A 15034-nucleotide genomic window follows, 5' to 3' on the forward strand; every position below is an offset into this window, starting at 1 on the left:
ATAAGTCATAGTTCAAAGGGAGGAAATTTTAGTTGTTTTGTTGGGCAAGACATAGCCAAGTGTGGTTTCTAAGAATTATTCTAAACAGATATGCTAGCTGGTTCAAGAGCAGAGATTATTTCCATTGCTATGGCCACTACTTCAATGCTGCTCCCTGCTATAAAGGGAGCAAACCAAGATTTAACCTAGTTCAGGAAGTTTGCACTGCAAACTGGTCAGCAGGTGTGAGAACGTCTAAGGTAGTAACATCTAAGAAAAGGAAGACTGCCTTCTTTTCTGTCCAGTCTATGTGTTATGTTTTGGGATAATAAAATATCTCAACCCAATTCAGGATACTTCTAAGAGGGTACTACTGAGATGGAGTATCACAGTGGTATATAATCATACAAACCTTTTTAATGTACATAAACCCACCATATATTTCATAGGTGTTTGCATGCATTCAATTCCCTTCCTAATAGGCTGAAAAAAGCCGTTTATAGCCCTTCTAAAACTGCTGTTTGCCTCTGTGGAGCTGCAGGGCTTTTCTGTATAAACTCTGTAAAGAGTTTATATTCAGTAAGTCAATGTGTGAATTTTTCAGAATACTGGCTGCTGTGCACCAGTTTCCTTCTATGGGCTCTTAGGTGTAAACTAGTTCCCTCCGCTTTCTGAAAGGAACACATGGTTTTGCACAGGAATTCTTTGTGCTTTATTCCTCAAGTCATTATAGGTGGCTCCCAAAGAACGCGTCTTGCTGCATTAATGAAAGAGTGTGAAGTGATCACCAAGTGGCTCAGACTGAGGAATTCATCCCAAGTTTGAAACTGATCTAAGAAAGTAAGAAGTTCATAATGACTCAGTTTAATTCCTTGATCCAGCAGGCCTGCAGAAATACTTGTGCATTGCTGTTGAGATGGTAACACTGGCAGAACGAGAATAAAACCTTTTTTGGTGCTACCAGTTTTTCAGTGTAGTTCCAAGTATTTGTGTGACTAGAGCCATAAGTGAACTCATATGGCAATTAATGTAGTGTACAAAACGTCCTGTGAATTCACACCCTAGCTCAGAGCATGCATCTGTGTTCAGACACACCCTTGATGAAGATAGGATTAAATTTAGAAAGTTGCCCTTGGAGGTGTGATGTCTAGAAATGTAATCCCTCTATCATTCCCTGAACATAATATAACCATGTCAGATTCTTCCATGATGTTCACTTTTTTCTGTTAAAATAGGCTTTTTTTCTGTTATCATCCATCTTTCACTGCAGGCTCTTCTTAGATTTTATGCGCTAAAGTCAACCCCACCCCAGTCTTTTCAAATTGATGCTATTGCATCAGTGGCTTGACCATCATGCCTCCTCTCTTTGAGTCATTACAGTATCTTAATATGCTGCTCATCAGGTTGAAAGTCATCAAGTTAATAATCAGTATGGTGGAGCACCCTCTCTTTGGCATGTTCCCTGTCCATGCCAGTGACACTTGCTCCTGACTCTCGTTCCATGTCACAAGTGTCTTAGTGCTTGCAAGGCTGGTTTACCGAGTTTGCTTGCTTGTGTCCTTCAGCCCTCATGCCTCTTGCCTTTCTTGTGAAGAGAAAGGGATGAGACAGCATACGAGAAGCTGATACTTTAAAGTGCTTACAAACTATAATGCATGAATATACTACATTTTATACTGTTGTGTTTTCACTTCTCTTTTCCTACTGCTACAGTCATTATCCTCCTTACGAACTTCACTTGTGGCTTCTCTCAGGACAGTGAAGCACTTAATGCATATTTCTAAGCTAAATATCTGTCCTGAGTTCCTTTTCCTTTATCAATACTGTGTTCATCTTGGTGATGCAGCTAGAGGCATTGCAGCAGTAACCATGTTTGCACCACACCAGTGCAAGTTCTCAGGTAAGGAGCTGCAAACTTTAAGTGTGGTTATTAGAACAAATTCTTGTGGGACAGTTCATTAGCCGTTTTGGAAACTGCCTGAACTCTCACCGAAACTGCATAAGCAGCAGCTTATTCCATTATTGGAGCCTTGTGTGTCCTAGATACATATGGGCACCTTGAATCAATGCCTTTGTCTACCTTGTGGTAACGTGTTCTTGTAACTAGACTGTAGAAGTCAGAAATGCTGAGAGATTTTGGGATTTTCAAGGAAGATAGAGTATTCCCCTTTTTATCTCTCTAATCCTGCATATACTGCTCCCTTAGAACTTTTTGTAACCCATTCTTCTTCTTTCACCCCCTGCCATAGCTGTGACTAAGCGGTGGGAGGAAGATTCAGGAAACTCCTACCTTTCCTGGTAGTGTTCCTGTTTTGTATTCATAGTTCTCAGTTGCCTGCTGAAGCATCTGCCTCCTCCCATGGCCTCTTTCCTCCAACATTGACTAGGTGAGCATGTGCAAGAGGGAGGAAGGTTTAGACAGGGAGCCAACAAACTACACAGACAAAAGGAAGCTATCATCCTTTTCCTCTGTCCCAGATACATCTTATGTCATTCTTGTTCTCCAATTGGAGATAGCGTGGCACAGTGTGGGCACAGCAGTGGCCCACACAGAGAGATGGTTGTTTTTATCAACCCCATTTACCGTCTTGCTATTTTTCCACCTCCCAGGTGCTCCTGTTTCACACTGTTTGCCAATGCTGATTCTTCCAGCTTAAGCTGCTCCCTGGGCAGTATCAACAATGATTAAAGAGATTCTATCATATTTGTTTGCCTTCTTGTCCCTGTGATCCAGCCAAGGGCTCTTATCCACCTTTGCAATAGCCCTGACCCTTGAACCAAAGGACTCCTAAGTCTAAAGGCCTGGAGTCAAATATTTGCTATGAGTTTGCAGTTGAAAAGCAAAGTGATTTTTTTTCAGCAATATTCCCCATTGCTCAAGTGCCAGCTTCAAGAAGGCATTCAATCAGTTGATACCAATTTCTGGAATCAAATTAAAATTGCATTTCACACTGGGAGAACTGTCTTGAGTTATTAATTTGAACTACTCATTTTTTTTAATCTTTGAGTGAGATTGTGTGTGTATTCGAACTTTTGGTCTACTGACTTCACTTGAGACCTGAAAGATTTTGCAGTGCCCACGCCCTACTTGGCATGCAGCATATGTGCCTGCACGTTACCATGTCGGCCACAATGTTGATATCAGCTGTACTAATGTTGCTGCTCTTCTCTAGACCTCGAAGTTTTTTCTCACTTTTCCCTCTTTTGCTGATGTTGTGTAAGGCTTCTTTTCATTCGTACATTACATGCAGTGGGTGAATTGGGCTACCCAGCCTGCATTTGGCACGTCTCTGCTGCATTGATGAGCTACACCCACCCAGAAATTGTTCTGATTCATTCAAGCAGTAGGTGAACTGCTAGTAGGAGCTTGATTTCCAGGTCTAGCTGGCTGAGTGAGCTTTAAAGGCCATGTCCAGCTCAGGAGTTCATACTCAGCAGATAAATGGTTCAGCCATGTCCAAGCATTCAGCTTTCCCAAGATACTAATGCACTTGAGGCTTGAGAAAAAGATTTCTGGTGCGCACTCTTCTAGGCTACCTTCTCATTACTACCACAATCAAAACTACTCAGATCTGTGGTATTATTGCACAAGCTTACCAGATGTTTGAAAGGTTCCCGTTGACTTTTGGAAAAGTACCAAATCTAAACTATTAGGTCTAAGTGTCATAGACCTGTGTGAGCTGGGTAAACACCAGAATAATCGGTAACTGACACTGCTCAGTTTACCATTCCTTCTGTTGCCAGTTGCTCATGGGGATTTGCTTGGATTGCTGTATTCGACTGAGTAGCCTTTGTTTATTTTGTCATTGTCCAGCTGGCAACAGCTGCTGGCAGAATAAATCTGCACTCTTCTGCCTCAGTCATTTCTACTTCTGCATCTGGGAACATTCTGTGATGTTGCATGATGTGGGAACATTTTTGCTCGGACTCCTCAATGTTAGAAGACAAAGCTTACATGAGTAAGTTGCATGTAACTATCTTTGTCTTGTGGCTGGTGCATGAGTCTTGTAAAGCATTGTATTGTGTTCCCAGGATTGCTCATGTGGTTAGCATACCCCCAGTAGGTCAGTCTGGGTTGGCTTCAGGTGCTAATGTCTGTGAGCCCAGCTGTTAAAATGTAATAGGAAAACACTTATGCTAATGGCAGGGTATGGTCAGAAAACCCTGATAACCAGTGGTCCTTTCCAGAGTGCTTATGGAAGTGGATGGTGGTCTCTCCTTCTTCCCCCAGTGAAGAGATAGGATGATGTCACAGCCTGTTCCACATCCCACAGTAATGCTTCCTGAACCTCACTTCCTGCCAGGGATGTTTTAAATCCCACAAGGCAATCTGGAGGTTTCTGGCTGTGTGTCAATCAAGAAAATTGATCAAAATACAAATTTTCTCTATAATTAGAAAACCAACATATCTGTATGACTAGCGGGCATTCCTTGTTGTGTTGGGGAAAGCTGGAACGTGCCAGATTTTATTCGAGGAATGCATATGCTCCATGGCTAGATAACACAAGGAAACAGAATAACTGAATGCTGATTGTCACACTCTTGCCACCAAATATAGGTTCAAGCTATTTAACAAGGCTGCATTTTTTCTCAGAGCCTCCTCCTTCCTTCAGATACTGGAGAATATTTCTAGTCCATTTTTAAAAGAGTGGAATACTCTCAGATCTCTCTACATTGCTCTTATGCAATGGATATATTCTGCTGTTCTGTCCTTTCAGTTGTTTAGCTGATGGTCATCATGACTTCAGAGTCCTGAAGGAAATTTAGTACTTCCTTGAGGCTTTGTCCTTTGAAAGTTTTTCTTTGGCTCAGAAACAAGAGTCTTCTCCATCCTCCCACTGACCTCAGAGGCCTTTCAGAAACTCTGTACTTCAGCGATTTCAGGTGTGTTGAGCAGTCTGTGGTGTAGTTTATGATACACAGTTGGCTGTAGTCAGAGGTTTCCATACATTCATTCCAACCTCAGCCATTTTAGGGTCAGGCAGGTGTGACTTCTAAGGTATTGATATCATACAGTAGTGCATTCCAGGGAACTGTTGAGGAAAGAGATCACTTTATGACTCTTGACCTGATTTGCATTCTTTTGTGTGATAGTCAGGCCTACCCACTTATATTTCCTGCATTTTGTGGTTTGATAAGACCATGAACAGTTTTTGTTCATGCTTCTCAATCTGTATGAATGTCCTGAGTCTTCATGGAAGAGTTGGTAACTGTAACTGCTTGCCTCTGCCTTTTGCATGTTTCTCCTCTTTGCTTTGATAACTAGCTAACAAAAATAGAATTAAGTGTGCAAATTCTTCAGTCTCTTCTCAGAAGCCTTTAGTGGATGTCCAGAATTTCTCAGATCTGGGGTGATCATCAGGATAATCCACATAGGTGTGATAAGTTGGACTCAGTGATCTCAAAGTCTCTTTCAACCTAGTTGATTCTGTGATTTTATCAGTGTCAGCTTGTCTACTGCCAGACAAGCAGTGCTCATTTACTGTTGTGATGCAGTTCCTGACGTCCTGATTGGGAAAGGCTTATCCTTATCCTTTCCTGATTATGTGGTAGTTAATAGCACTAAAAAGTCTACTAGATATGTATGTCTGGCTAAGTGACTGACTTCTCTTTTTGGTGCATGTATGTTTTCATACTCTCTAGTGCCTCATCAGTAATTGTTTAGAGATTCCTACTGGAGCTGATGGAACCTGGGTCTTTCTGTAGTTCTGCCAAGGTCTACTTGGCTGCCATTTTACCCATCATTACCAGTTAGGTGGTTCTCAGGTTCTCTGACCATGCGTTTTAAGAGCTTCACAGATCCTGTGTGAAGGTCCTGAGGTCAGACCAAGCTCTCAGGGTTCCATACAGTCTTGAAAAACCCCAGAGGAGGAGACTGCACAACCTGTGTGGGCAGCCTGTGCCAGTGCTTGAGTGTCCAGTCTGAACCCCTCATATCAAATTGTGCCTGTTGTCCCTTGTCTTTCTGCTGTCCCACAAATGTAAAGAGCCTGGCTCTGTATGCTCACTGACCTCCCCACAGGCTCTGCTGCAGCACTGCAAGCTGCTGGTAGGTTCCCCCACAGCCATCTCTCCTGCAGGCTGAACAAACCCAGATCTCCCAGTGTCTCCTCACAAGACAAGCGCTCTAGCCCCCACCATTTTGGTGGCTTCTGCTCAAGTTGCTCTGTTTTGTTAGTGGTTTTTTGTACTGGCGAGTCCCAAACTGAATGCTGTATTCTGGATGCAGTCTAATGAGTGCTGAGTAAAAGGCGTCGATTGCTTCCTTCAGAGTACTGTTAATTAACTTCAATCTGTTAACAGAGCCTAGGCTGCTGGCCCTTTTTGCTGCCAAGGCACACTTGGTTCCTGTGCAGCTTGCTGCCTGCCGCTACCAGGAGTTCTTGGAGTTCGCAAGCCTGTGTTGTTGCAAGGAGCTCTTCCTTCTGAGATGCAGGATCTTGCATATGTCCTTGTTAAAGTTTTATACTGGCTCATTCCTCCAACCTTTCTAAGGGCAGTCCTGCCCTTCAATGTATCAGCTAGTCCATACCCCTCTAGCTTCCACTCTTACCCAATTTGATGCTATTCACACCTTATGAGCATGTTTTTTTAAGCAGTATGGGTCTCAGGACAGTTTCCTGCGATATTCCATTTTTGCTGGCCTGCAGGTGGAGTGCAATCCATTAACCACTACCTCTGAGCCTACATGTCCAACCTATTTTTTGTCCATCTAGTTGTCCAGACAGACAGACCCGAATGTCCTAACTTTGATACAAGAATATAATGAAAGACCATGTCAAATGCCTTTCTAAAGTTGAGGTAAATGATATCCATTACTTTCTTATTTTTCACAGTTATTTAACCACAGAAGGCAACGAGGTTAGACATGATTTACACCATTGGAGACTACGTGCTGATTGTCACAGTCACACTCTCATTCTTGTGTCCAGGAATTTCTTTCAGGAGGACTTGCTCCTTGATTTTCTTAGGGACAGAAGAGAGATTGATTGGCCTGTGATTTTTTTTCTACCTTTTCTGAAGACGGGTGCAGTATTTGCCTTCAGTCATATGAAGATCTTGTGATGACATTGGTCCATTAACTGACTTAATGTTTAAAGTACAGTAGAAATCAGACTTGCAAAGGCATGCTAGTAACAATAAAGCCTATTGCTAACAGTAGAAGTTCATCTTGTTGCCCTTGACATCCTTGCAAGTTTCAGCTGGAGCTGATCTTTGGCTTTCCTGACACCATTCCTACATGCCTAGGTGGTGTTTTTCAACTTCTTCTTTACAGCCTGTCCCTGCTTCCACCTGCTGTATGACACCTTTTTGCACAGGAGCTCATCCAAGCAAATCTCTTGATACATGTACTTGTCTTCCTGAATATCAGGATGGACTGTTCCTGCTCTTGGAAAATGCTGTGCTTTACTGGCCTGTCCACAGGCTCTCACTCAGCCAGTTGCCTTTCCCATGGAATAGCTCCACAGATCTGAGCTGCCCCATTAAAGACATAGCACACCCCCTCCTTGTCTTTCCTGCAGTGTGTATCTCTCCAGTTGTGTGAGCCATCCCCACACACCTCAGTTGCCCCTAATAAAAGGTTTTCCTCACTAGGTAGGCCAGGGTTTTGGCAAAGATGCCTTTTCTCCACTTTGTCAGGTGAACCCTGTCTCCCCCTAGAAGTCCTCAACCATCAGAGAGGGTTAAAAAAGCCAAATCTAACCCCAGTTAGGGGTTGCAAGATACTGATCTGCAAGATCCATCTGTTCCTCCTTTAGCCTTTTTCCTTCCCTGAAGGCCACTTGTGTCTCCATGCCTTTGATGCTTTCCCCCTGAGCCATGTTGTCCTTGATACACTCCAGGTTAATAAATGGAAGTAATGACAGGAATGCTGCAAGATACGACATGCACTGACCAGGAGGAGAGGTGAGAGCACTCTCCTCATGCTCCCTTGTCAGGGAAGCTTTCTGCTCCCAAGTAACAAAGCACAGGTATCTTCATGGTCGTGCACCACACCCTCACACAGCATTTTCTGCTGGTGTGTGACATTCATTGGTTTTGCAGTGCAGCAGTGTCCTAAATACTTTCTCTGTGAACCTTAATGGAAATGGGTGAATAGAATCCATTTTTCTTTGATGACAATTACGTGTCTTAATCATAAAAGCAGACCATTTATTTGGTTTCTGATTTAAGACAATGCTTAGCACAGGCAGCCTTACTGACCTTAACTAGGAATTTCTGTTGTAGTATAACTTTTCACTCTTATTTTCAGGTGTTTCAAGTTATTGTGAAAGATATGCTGAAGGAATGAAACTTGTTCTGAACACCTTTGGGCCAGTTCCAGAATTTTCAGGTGAAACTGTGCAGAAAGTCAATCAGGTAAATATGGAGTTGATAAAAACAGTAACATTCAGTAACATTCAGAAGAATGTTAGTATTTATTTTAACATTTGTGCTATTTCAGTTTACTGCTGGAGGTATCTGTAGTCTGTATTTATTGTGTGAAGGTGTACTTTAAGGGAGAGGATCAGTACAGCATGCATGTAAGTCCCTTTCGAAAGCATCTGGACAATACATCATGGGAAAGTGACCTAGCAGTCACATTATTACCAATAGCATTATTACCAGACAGAGGAGTCAGCTGCTAACAAACGTGGGTTATTGGCTCCTCCATACTATTCCTTACCACTTCCTTCCTCTTATTGTATTATTCTCAGCCTCCTTCCCTACATGAATATTCATCCTGCATCTTCCTCCTACTCCATCTTCCTGCATAAACCTGTAGCTTCTTTTCTTCTGGGTGTTCTTTTTATACTTTACAAACCAGAGTTCCAGTTTGTCATGTGTGCAAATACATGTTTAAGAGAAGCATGTGAGCAGTCTGGTAAGGTTACTTGCATGTGTAAAGATAAAATGTGTTTAAGTGCTGTTCTGGATTGGGATCTAGTTTATGTATTAACTGTTTTAAGCCCACAATTTTTTTAGAGTCACCACATAGTCATTTTGAATGACCATAGGAATCAACTGAAGTACTGTCATTTCCTAACTCTGCCTTTTCAAAAGGTGCCTTTTTAAATGATTCACTAAAGAATATGTGTAGGGGTTGAATAATTTCTGATCAGCTGTCAGGGAGTAATTCCAAATATGGAGGCAGCCTGTCTGAAAGATAGCATGTTGTGTTCCTATTTATGTTAATGCATTCTGAGGAAAAACATTCTTTTATGCTTAAATAACATAGACTGCTTATAATAACAATCAATAATAATTTTGGCATCATTCATAATCAGAAGCTTATAATTGGTCTGAAACAGTTTGGCTTTCTTTACAGAAGGCTGGATTCCCCTTCAACATCTGCTTCTGTGTCTTTATTATCTTCAGTCTTCAGTGCCAAAGATGAGCTTGTAGGGAATCCTCTGTTAGAGTAAATCATTAAGCATTTCTTACCTTACTCCTCTGTCCCTCCCTGATTCTTTTCTGGAGTGACTGCAGCTTGCCAGTCATCGGTAGCAGGTCCATGTTTTACCCAGTTTCTCAACACTTGCCTTTTAAGCCTAAGACCTCAGGTCCTGTTTTGGCAAAGATGACCTTGTGGTCTCTAGCTGCACTCCCAAAACAACATTTTTTTCCTTGTCACTTCTAAGACAATTTTGACTGTGCACTCAGAAATGCTTTTTTCCCAGTCTTCCCCTATCATTTTTATAATAACTGGTGTTCTTAAGACAAAATGTTTTTATAAACATGATATCCCTCACTGCATTTATGGGAACCACACACAGGAATCTGGTTCTGAACACATTTTCAGCAACATAAATGGCCAGGTTGTCTCCTTTCTACTTAATAAAAGATTGTCATCAAAGAGACAAGACAGTGACTGTGTGGAGCAAAATGAGGGAAGAGGCTGATGCTTTCTTGTTTCTGTAGTCATCTACATTGCCACATTCAGGATAACCTTATCCAAGTGGGAACATTTTATTCCCATACAAGTTGATTCCTTTCCAGTCATTCATAGAAAAAATTAGTGACCTATTTCTTGTGATAGCCTAAATGATAATTTGTGTAGATGGTGACTTGGTCTGACACAGGGAAAGCAGGAAAAAAATGCTAGTGAAAAAAATTTCACTCAGAATGTGAAATTTAATTATCTTAAATTTTCTCTTCCAGGCATTGTCTGAAAAAATTCCAGTTGTTCCAAAAGTCCTGGATGCCAGGAGAAAATGGAGAGATGAATGTCTCACCGGTCTTGCCAAACTGAAAACACAAATGAAATCTTGACTGAGATGCACTTTGTCTAACAGGAGAGACCAAATGAAGAGCAGATCTTCATAAAAAGCAGAAATTTTTAGTCACGCAGAAGAGGAGAATGAATGGGCAACCAATGATATATACACCTGGAAACCAATGAAACATTTGGTCCAAATTTGCCAAATTCATGAATGACTAGAAACAGTTATTAAAAAGTTCAGTTAAAATATATCAAATTGCTATATAAATGCATTGGATGTGTAAGTATTAAGTAGCTTTAGCAACATTAATATTGTGCAATGCAGGAACATAATCATGTTTTAAATAATGCATTTTTCACCTTGCTTGGGAATTCAGCACTTGAACAATATTTGCTAATGCAGGGATCTGAAACAGGCTAACATCAGCTGTTTGTCACTGGAGAAAATAAACCCTCCCCCACCAGTCCCTCTGACAGTGAGGTTAATTTGTAAAGCAGTGACTGCAGATAGGAGAAGGTTGTATTGAGCAAAGTGGATTCACAGGAGGGTGAGCTGAGACCTCAGCAGCAGTTAAGGGTCACTTCAGTTCATGTCTGTTACTGTTTCACAATGTAGGGGAAAGAACTGCTCCTCCTTTCCCTCCCCTTGGCACTTCTGTACCTGTATGGTGATCTAAATGTGAGTAAATACAACAGAATTCCCCCTTCATCCCCCTCCCCCTGGTTCTGTAAGACTTACCAGAGACCTACTTGGTCTTCAAGACCACGCACTTGAAAGCTCACGGCTTTGTTCACTGATGTTTGATGCTGGCTGTTGGCATTGCTGCATAAATATGTCCCCGATTTTATGACTTGTCTGTGAGAAATAAGAGATCTGGATTTAGTAGCTGGTTTGGGAGACAGTGTGGTGTAGTGCATCTGTCTGGGCTTTCTCCATGACCTTCTAAATGATCTTGGGAAACCAGTTTACCTCTCTGCCACATCTGGTTTATACATTGGTCAAAGCAAGATCTCCTTCTTTAAGATTCAGCTGTAGCTGAAGGAACCCAGATATCTGAGTTGGAACTAGATGATCTTTAGGGTCCCTTCCAACCCAAGACGTTTGATGATTCTATGATCTGCTCTTCTGGTCCCCTACAGAGGGAAAGATCCAGTGGCTTAGATGTAGCATTTATGCTTTGCTGCTGCCCTTCCCTCAGGAGATAAAATACCTCCACATAGAAAAACACAGGATACACCCAGAAGTAGGATCAACCTGAGGTGCTGCAGTGGCATGTTTTGGTCCACTGCAAAGTGTTATTATGAACATCTGTACTCTATAATATAGTTGGACTTTAATCTTAGCTGGAACCTTGGGGCATTGCTGTTAATGCAGATAGTAGGAATAACTTGAGACATTGCATTGCACCCACCCCGCTTGAGTTATGCAGTTCTGAATTTGTGCTAGCTTGTCATGTAACTTCACAGTACAGATGCAGAAGTTTTAAGCTGTCATTCTGCTAATTCTCATGTGTTTATTATAGAGGATGCAGTACACAAACAAGCTGGTTTTATTAAAGCTGTAACTTTACTAGTTACCGCTTTGAGCTTAGAAATGTCTGCATGAACATACCAAACCCACTTATTTGTGTTTATGACACAGTAAAAGAGACATAAGATAATTTGTATTGCTTGACACAAGTAGTGGGCCAAGAACACATCTCTGGGTGTAAAACATAGGATGTGAGGCATAGTGCAGAGGTTGTCCAGTGCTCCTTTATAATCAGTGGAGTGAACAGGAAATTTGTAAGCTCAAATTATTACTTTATCCTAATAGAGACTTAAAATGTTCATGTTTCTTCTCTTGTTTTTTATTGCCACAGTGACTGGCTCAACCTGCATATAGATCTCTGAGAAGTCAGTCCTCACTCCTGAGGCCTTACTAGGCAATAGTAAATTAATTATGAGGTTGATTTCCTCATTTTGTGTATGGTTTTGCATTTCAGACAAGGCTGAAGAAGGTTCTGATTACTTTCAAGATTTTACCTGTTTTTCTTGTGGGCATATGACATTGTCATAATTAATTAGCTTGCAGTGCTTCTGTTTACTCTGATATTTTTATAAACTCGATCATGTAATGAAATATTTGCTGCTGCCTTTATTATTTGCTTATTAATAAAATATTTTAATGAGGAAGGTATTAACTTGTGTGCTCCAGTGTGATTGATGCTTGAGACATAGAGTACTTCTGTAGAGTGAGCAGCTGCTCCACAGGGTTACAGCAGATCTCGCCTCGGAGCATCAGCTCCCACACAGGTTTACAGCTATAAGTTGAGGAAGGGGAAGGTGCTTGACAAAAAGTGTTTTTTAACTGACATTTGCATAGGAGTTCCAGCCTCCAGGAGATATTTTTGCCCCATGAGGATCAGTCAGGCAGAGGCACAGGGTGTCCACAGAGGTGGTACAGTCTTTCAACCTGGAGGTTTTAAAGTCTTGACTGGATGAAGCCCTGAAAAGCCTGGTCTGACCTCCAAGCTGACTTGCTGTGAGCAGGAGGTTACAGTAGAGACCTCCTAAGCTTCCTCCTGGTTTGCATTTCCTGACTTCAAGTTTTATTTGATTCTGGATAATTTTGCATCAGAAATGTTGCTCCACTCAAATATTTATTTTGTTTGATTGTCAACAGAATGAGCAGTAGCTAAATGATCAAGTAACTATTTTATAGTAAACTATGAGATATTTTGGAATAATTTAATCTTGTGTGTGATTTCTTTTTCACACAATTGCATATTTTAAATGCCTGTATTTTTTATTCAGATTACACCTGTAGAATTTTCTAAGGCCATCTTTGTTGCACTGTGGTTTTCGGTTTCACCAATTTGATATTTATTGTTTTCCTTATTGCATGTATTTTACTGTAAGTTACTGCTGCATATTGGAAGCAGTGTCCAATATTTTATACCAAAGCCTTTGATTTAATTAAAAAGGAACCATCTGTGATGTGTGAGATAGGAAGAAAGGACAGATGCACAGAAATACTCAATTGCTTCTCTAAGGGAAGTCTCCAATATCTCTGTTTCCTAAATCTCTGAGTGTAATGGAGTAGCTTGCAGCTTGCAAAGCAGCCATATTAATTCACTTTCCCTATTCTGTAATAATTTCCCTATTCTTCTGTTAAGTCATGAAAAGTTTGAAAGTTAAAATGGGAGCATTTTTCTGATTGCACTATTATCTAATTGGAATGGTATTAAACTGTGTTATCCTATCTATACCATCTTTTAGGCAAAGATTGAACTGTGCTTCATTAGGGAAGCAGGAGAAATGCTTGTATAAAAACAGAAGAAAATAATTTTGAGACAAAGTGATGTCATTGTCAGTCTCAATTTCTCGAAAGATGAGATCTGCTGCCAGTGCCTGTATAGTTCCATGTCAGGATTGCATTGCCATAGTATGGAGTTACAAAAAGGGGTTTGAGAATCTGTAACTGTGGTGCCATTGCAGGGATAGAGATGTGGAGGACAGGAGCTCTCCATGAGAAGAAGAGCCCAGCAGATGTGAACCTTACAGTTATTTGAAGTATCAGGAGGAAAACCAAATGGTCTGCTGCTTTCAGCAGCCTGCCACGCACAAAGGGAGTCTTCCACAAATTAATTTGGATCTAGTTAGAGCAAACAACTGTAAATGAATATGCTTGCTCTAGCTGCCGGCTCCTCTGCTCTGTTCCCTCCAGCTTCAGTGAGAGTATGTGTGTGCATGCACATGTGGGTGCTATTGCAGAGTGGAAAGACAAAACCTGACCCCAGGAGAAAATTCACATTCAATTTGGTAAGGATTTGTATGTACCAAGCCAACAGCCAAGGATTTCTTTCTGTACTTTTATGTGATTTCAAAAAGAGAAAGTAGTTGCTTCCTTCAGCATTCAGAGCTGCAAGGGTGCAGCTTAGAGCACATCCCTTAGAGGAAGTTACCTATGGACTGGTATCTGTTATAGTTCATTTTTTGGGTAGAACCTTTTTCTCTAGAAAGGCTACACAAACCTAAGAAACTGGCAGTGCTCTAGTTTTCTACAGAGCAGTACAACTTATTTTCTTAACATATTCAAAGAAATGCTCCATGGGCTTGCAAGGATGGATTGCTCTTCACCAGACATTTAAATGGAGAGATGCTTGGAATAAAAGAGCACTCAGTGTGCATGAGATTTCTTCTTGAATGTGGGTGTGAAATGGAGATTTTAACATGTATCTTGGTACACTCCTTCCAGCTACTTGCATTTCACACCTGTTTTCACAAGAAGCACAGACGTGTAAGATGCAGAATCATTCAGAAACTTGTTTCCTTTTATCTGTGTGTAGAATATAGTCTAACATGGAAAAGTTAATTAAGAGTCCATAGTTTCATGTGGATACAGGAAAGCTTTATGCTGAACTTACTTTTTTTAGAAGATTCTATAAAATAAGAGCTGTAAATTTGCCCTAAATTGAATGTTTGATCTGTTTAGCTTAAGCCTAGATGATGACACTGTTGTAGTTTTAACAGACTGCTCAAGGCCTCCACAAGGGTCCAACAACACCTCTGAGTCATCCCAATGGAAAGGTTTTCCAATTGAAAACATTAAAAAGGCTCTGTAATTTAAAGCACTATGAAAACTCTCCATTCACAATGTGTTTGAACTTTAACATCAGGTCTTGCACTAATTTTTCCAATTCCATAACAGTACCTACTTTCCACATTAAGCCACGGTTGCTTGTTCTTGGTCTGCTTAAACAGGTAATGCTCCTAAGGAATACAATGGAGGCATTTTTTGGCAGCCCAAGGAGAAAGTGATGAGGCTGGAAAATCCTCGCTGTGACTCTGATATTACTGAAAAAATTA

At 41.0% G+C, this 15034-nt stretch overlaps 1 protein-coding gene across 1 annotated transcript in view; it reads left to right on the forward strand.

Moving 5' to 3' along the window:
* The window catches only part of CRYL1 (crystallin lambda 1), a 50382-nt gene extending 38020 nt beyond the window's left edge, over positions 1 to 12362 (forward strand). Inside the window, exons 7-8 of the mRNA XM_030944165.1 lie at positions 8234 to 8340; positions 10123 to 12362. Of these exons, the coding sequence (XP_030800025.1) occupies positions 8234 to 8340; positions 10123 to 10233 (218 nt within the window). The 3' untranslated portion in view covers positions 10234 to 12362. The remainder of the gene's footprint in view (positions 1 to 8233; positions 8341 to 10122) is intronic.
* Positions 12363 to 15034: the final 2672 nt, after the last annotated feature.

The sequence above is a fragment of the Camarhynchus parvulus genome, chromosome 1, assembly GCF_901933205.1.
Source record: "Camarhynchus parvulus chromosome 1, STF_HiC, whole genome shotgun sequence".
In the NCBI taxonomy this organism is placed as follows: Eukaryota; Metazoa; Chordata; class Aves; order Passeriformes; family Thraupidae; genus Camarhynchus; species Camarhynchus parvulus.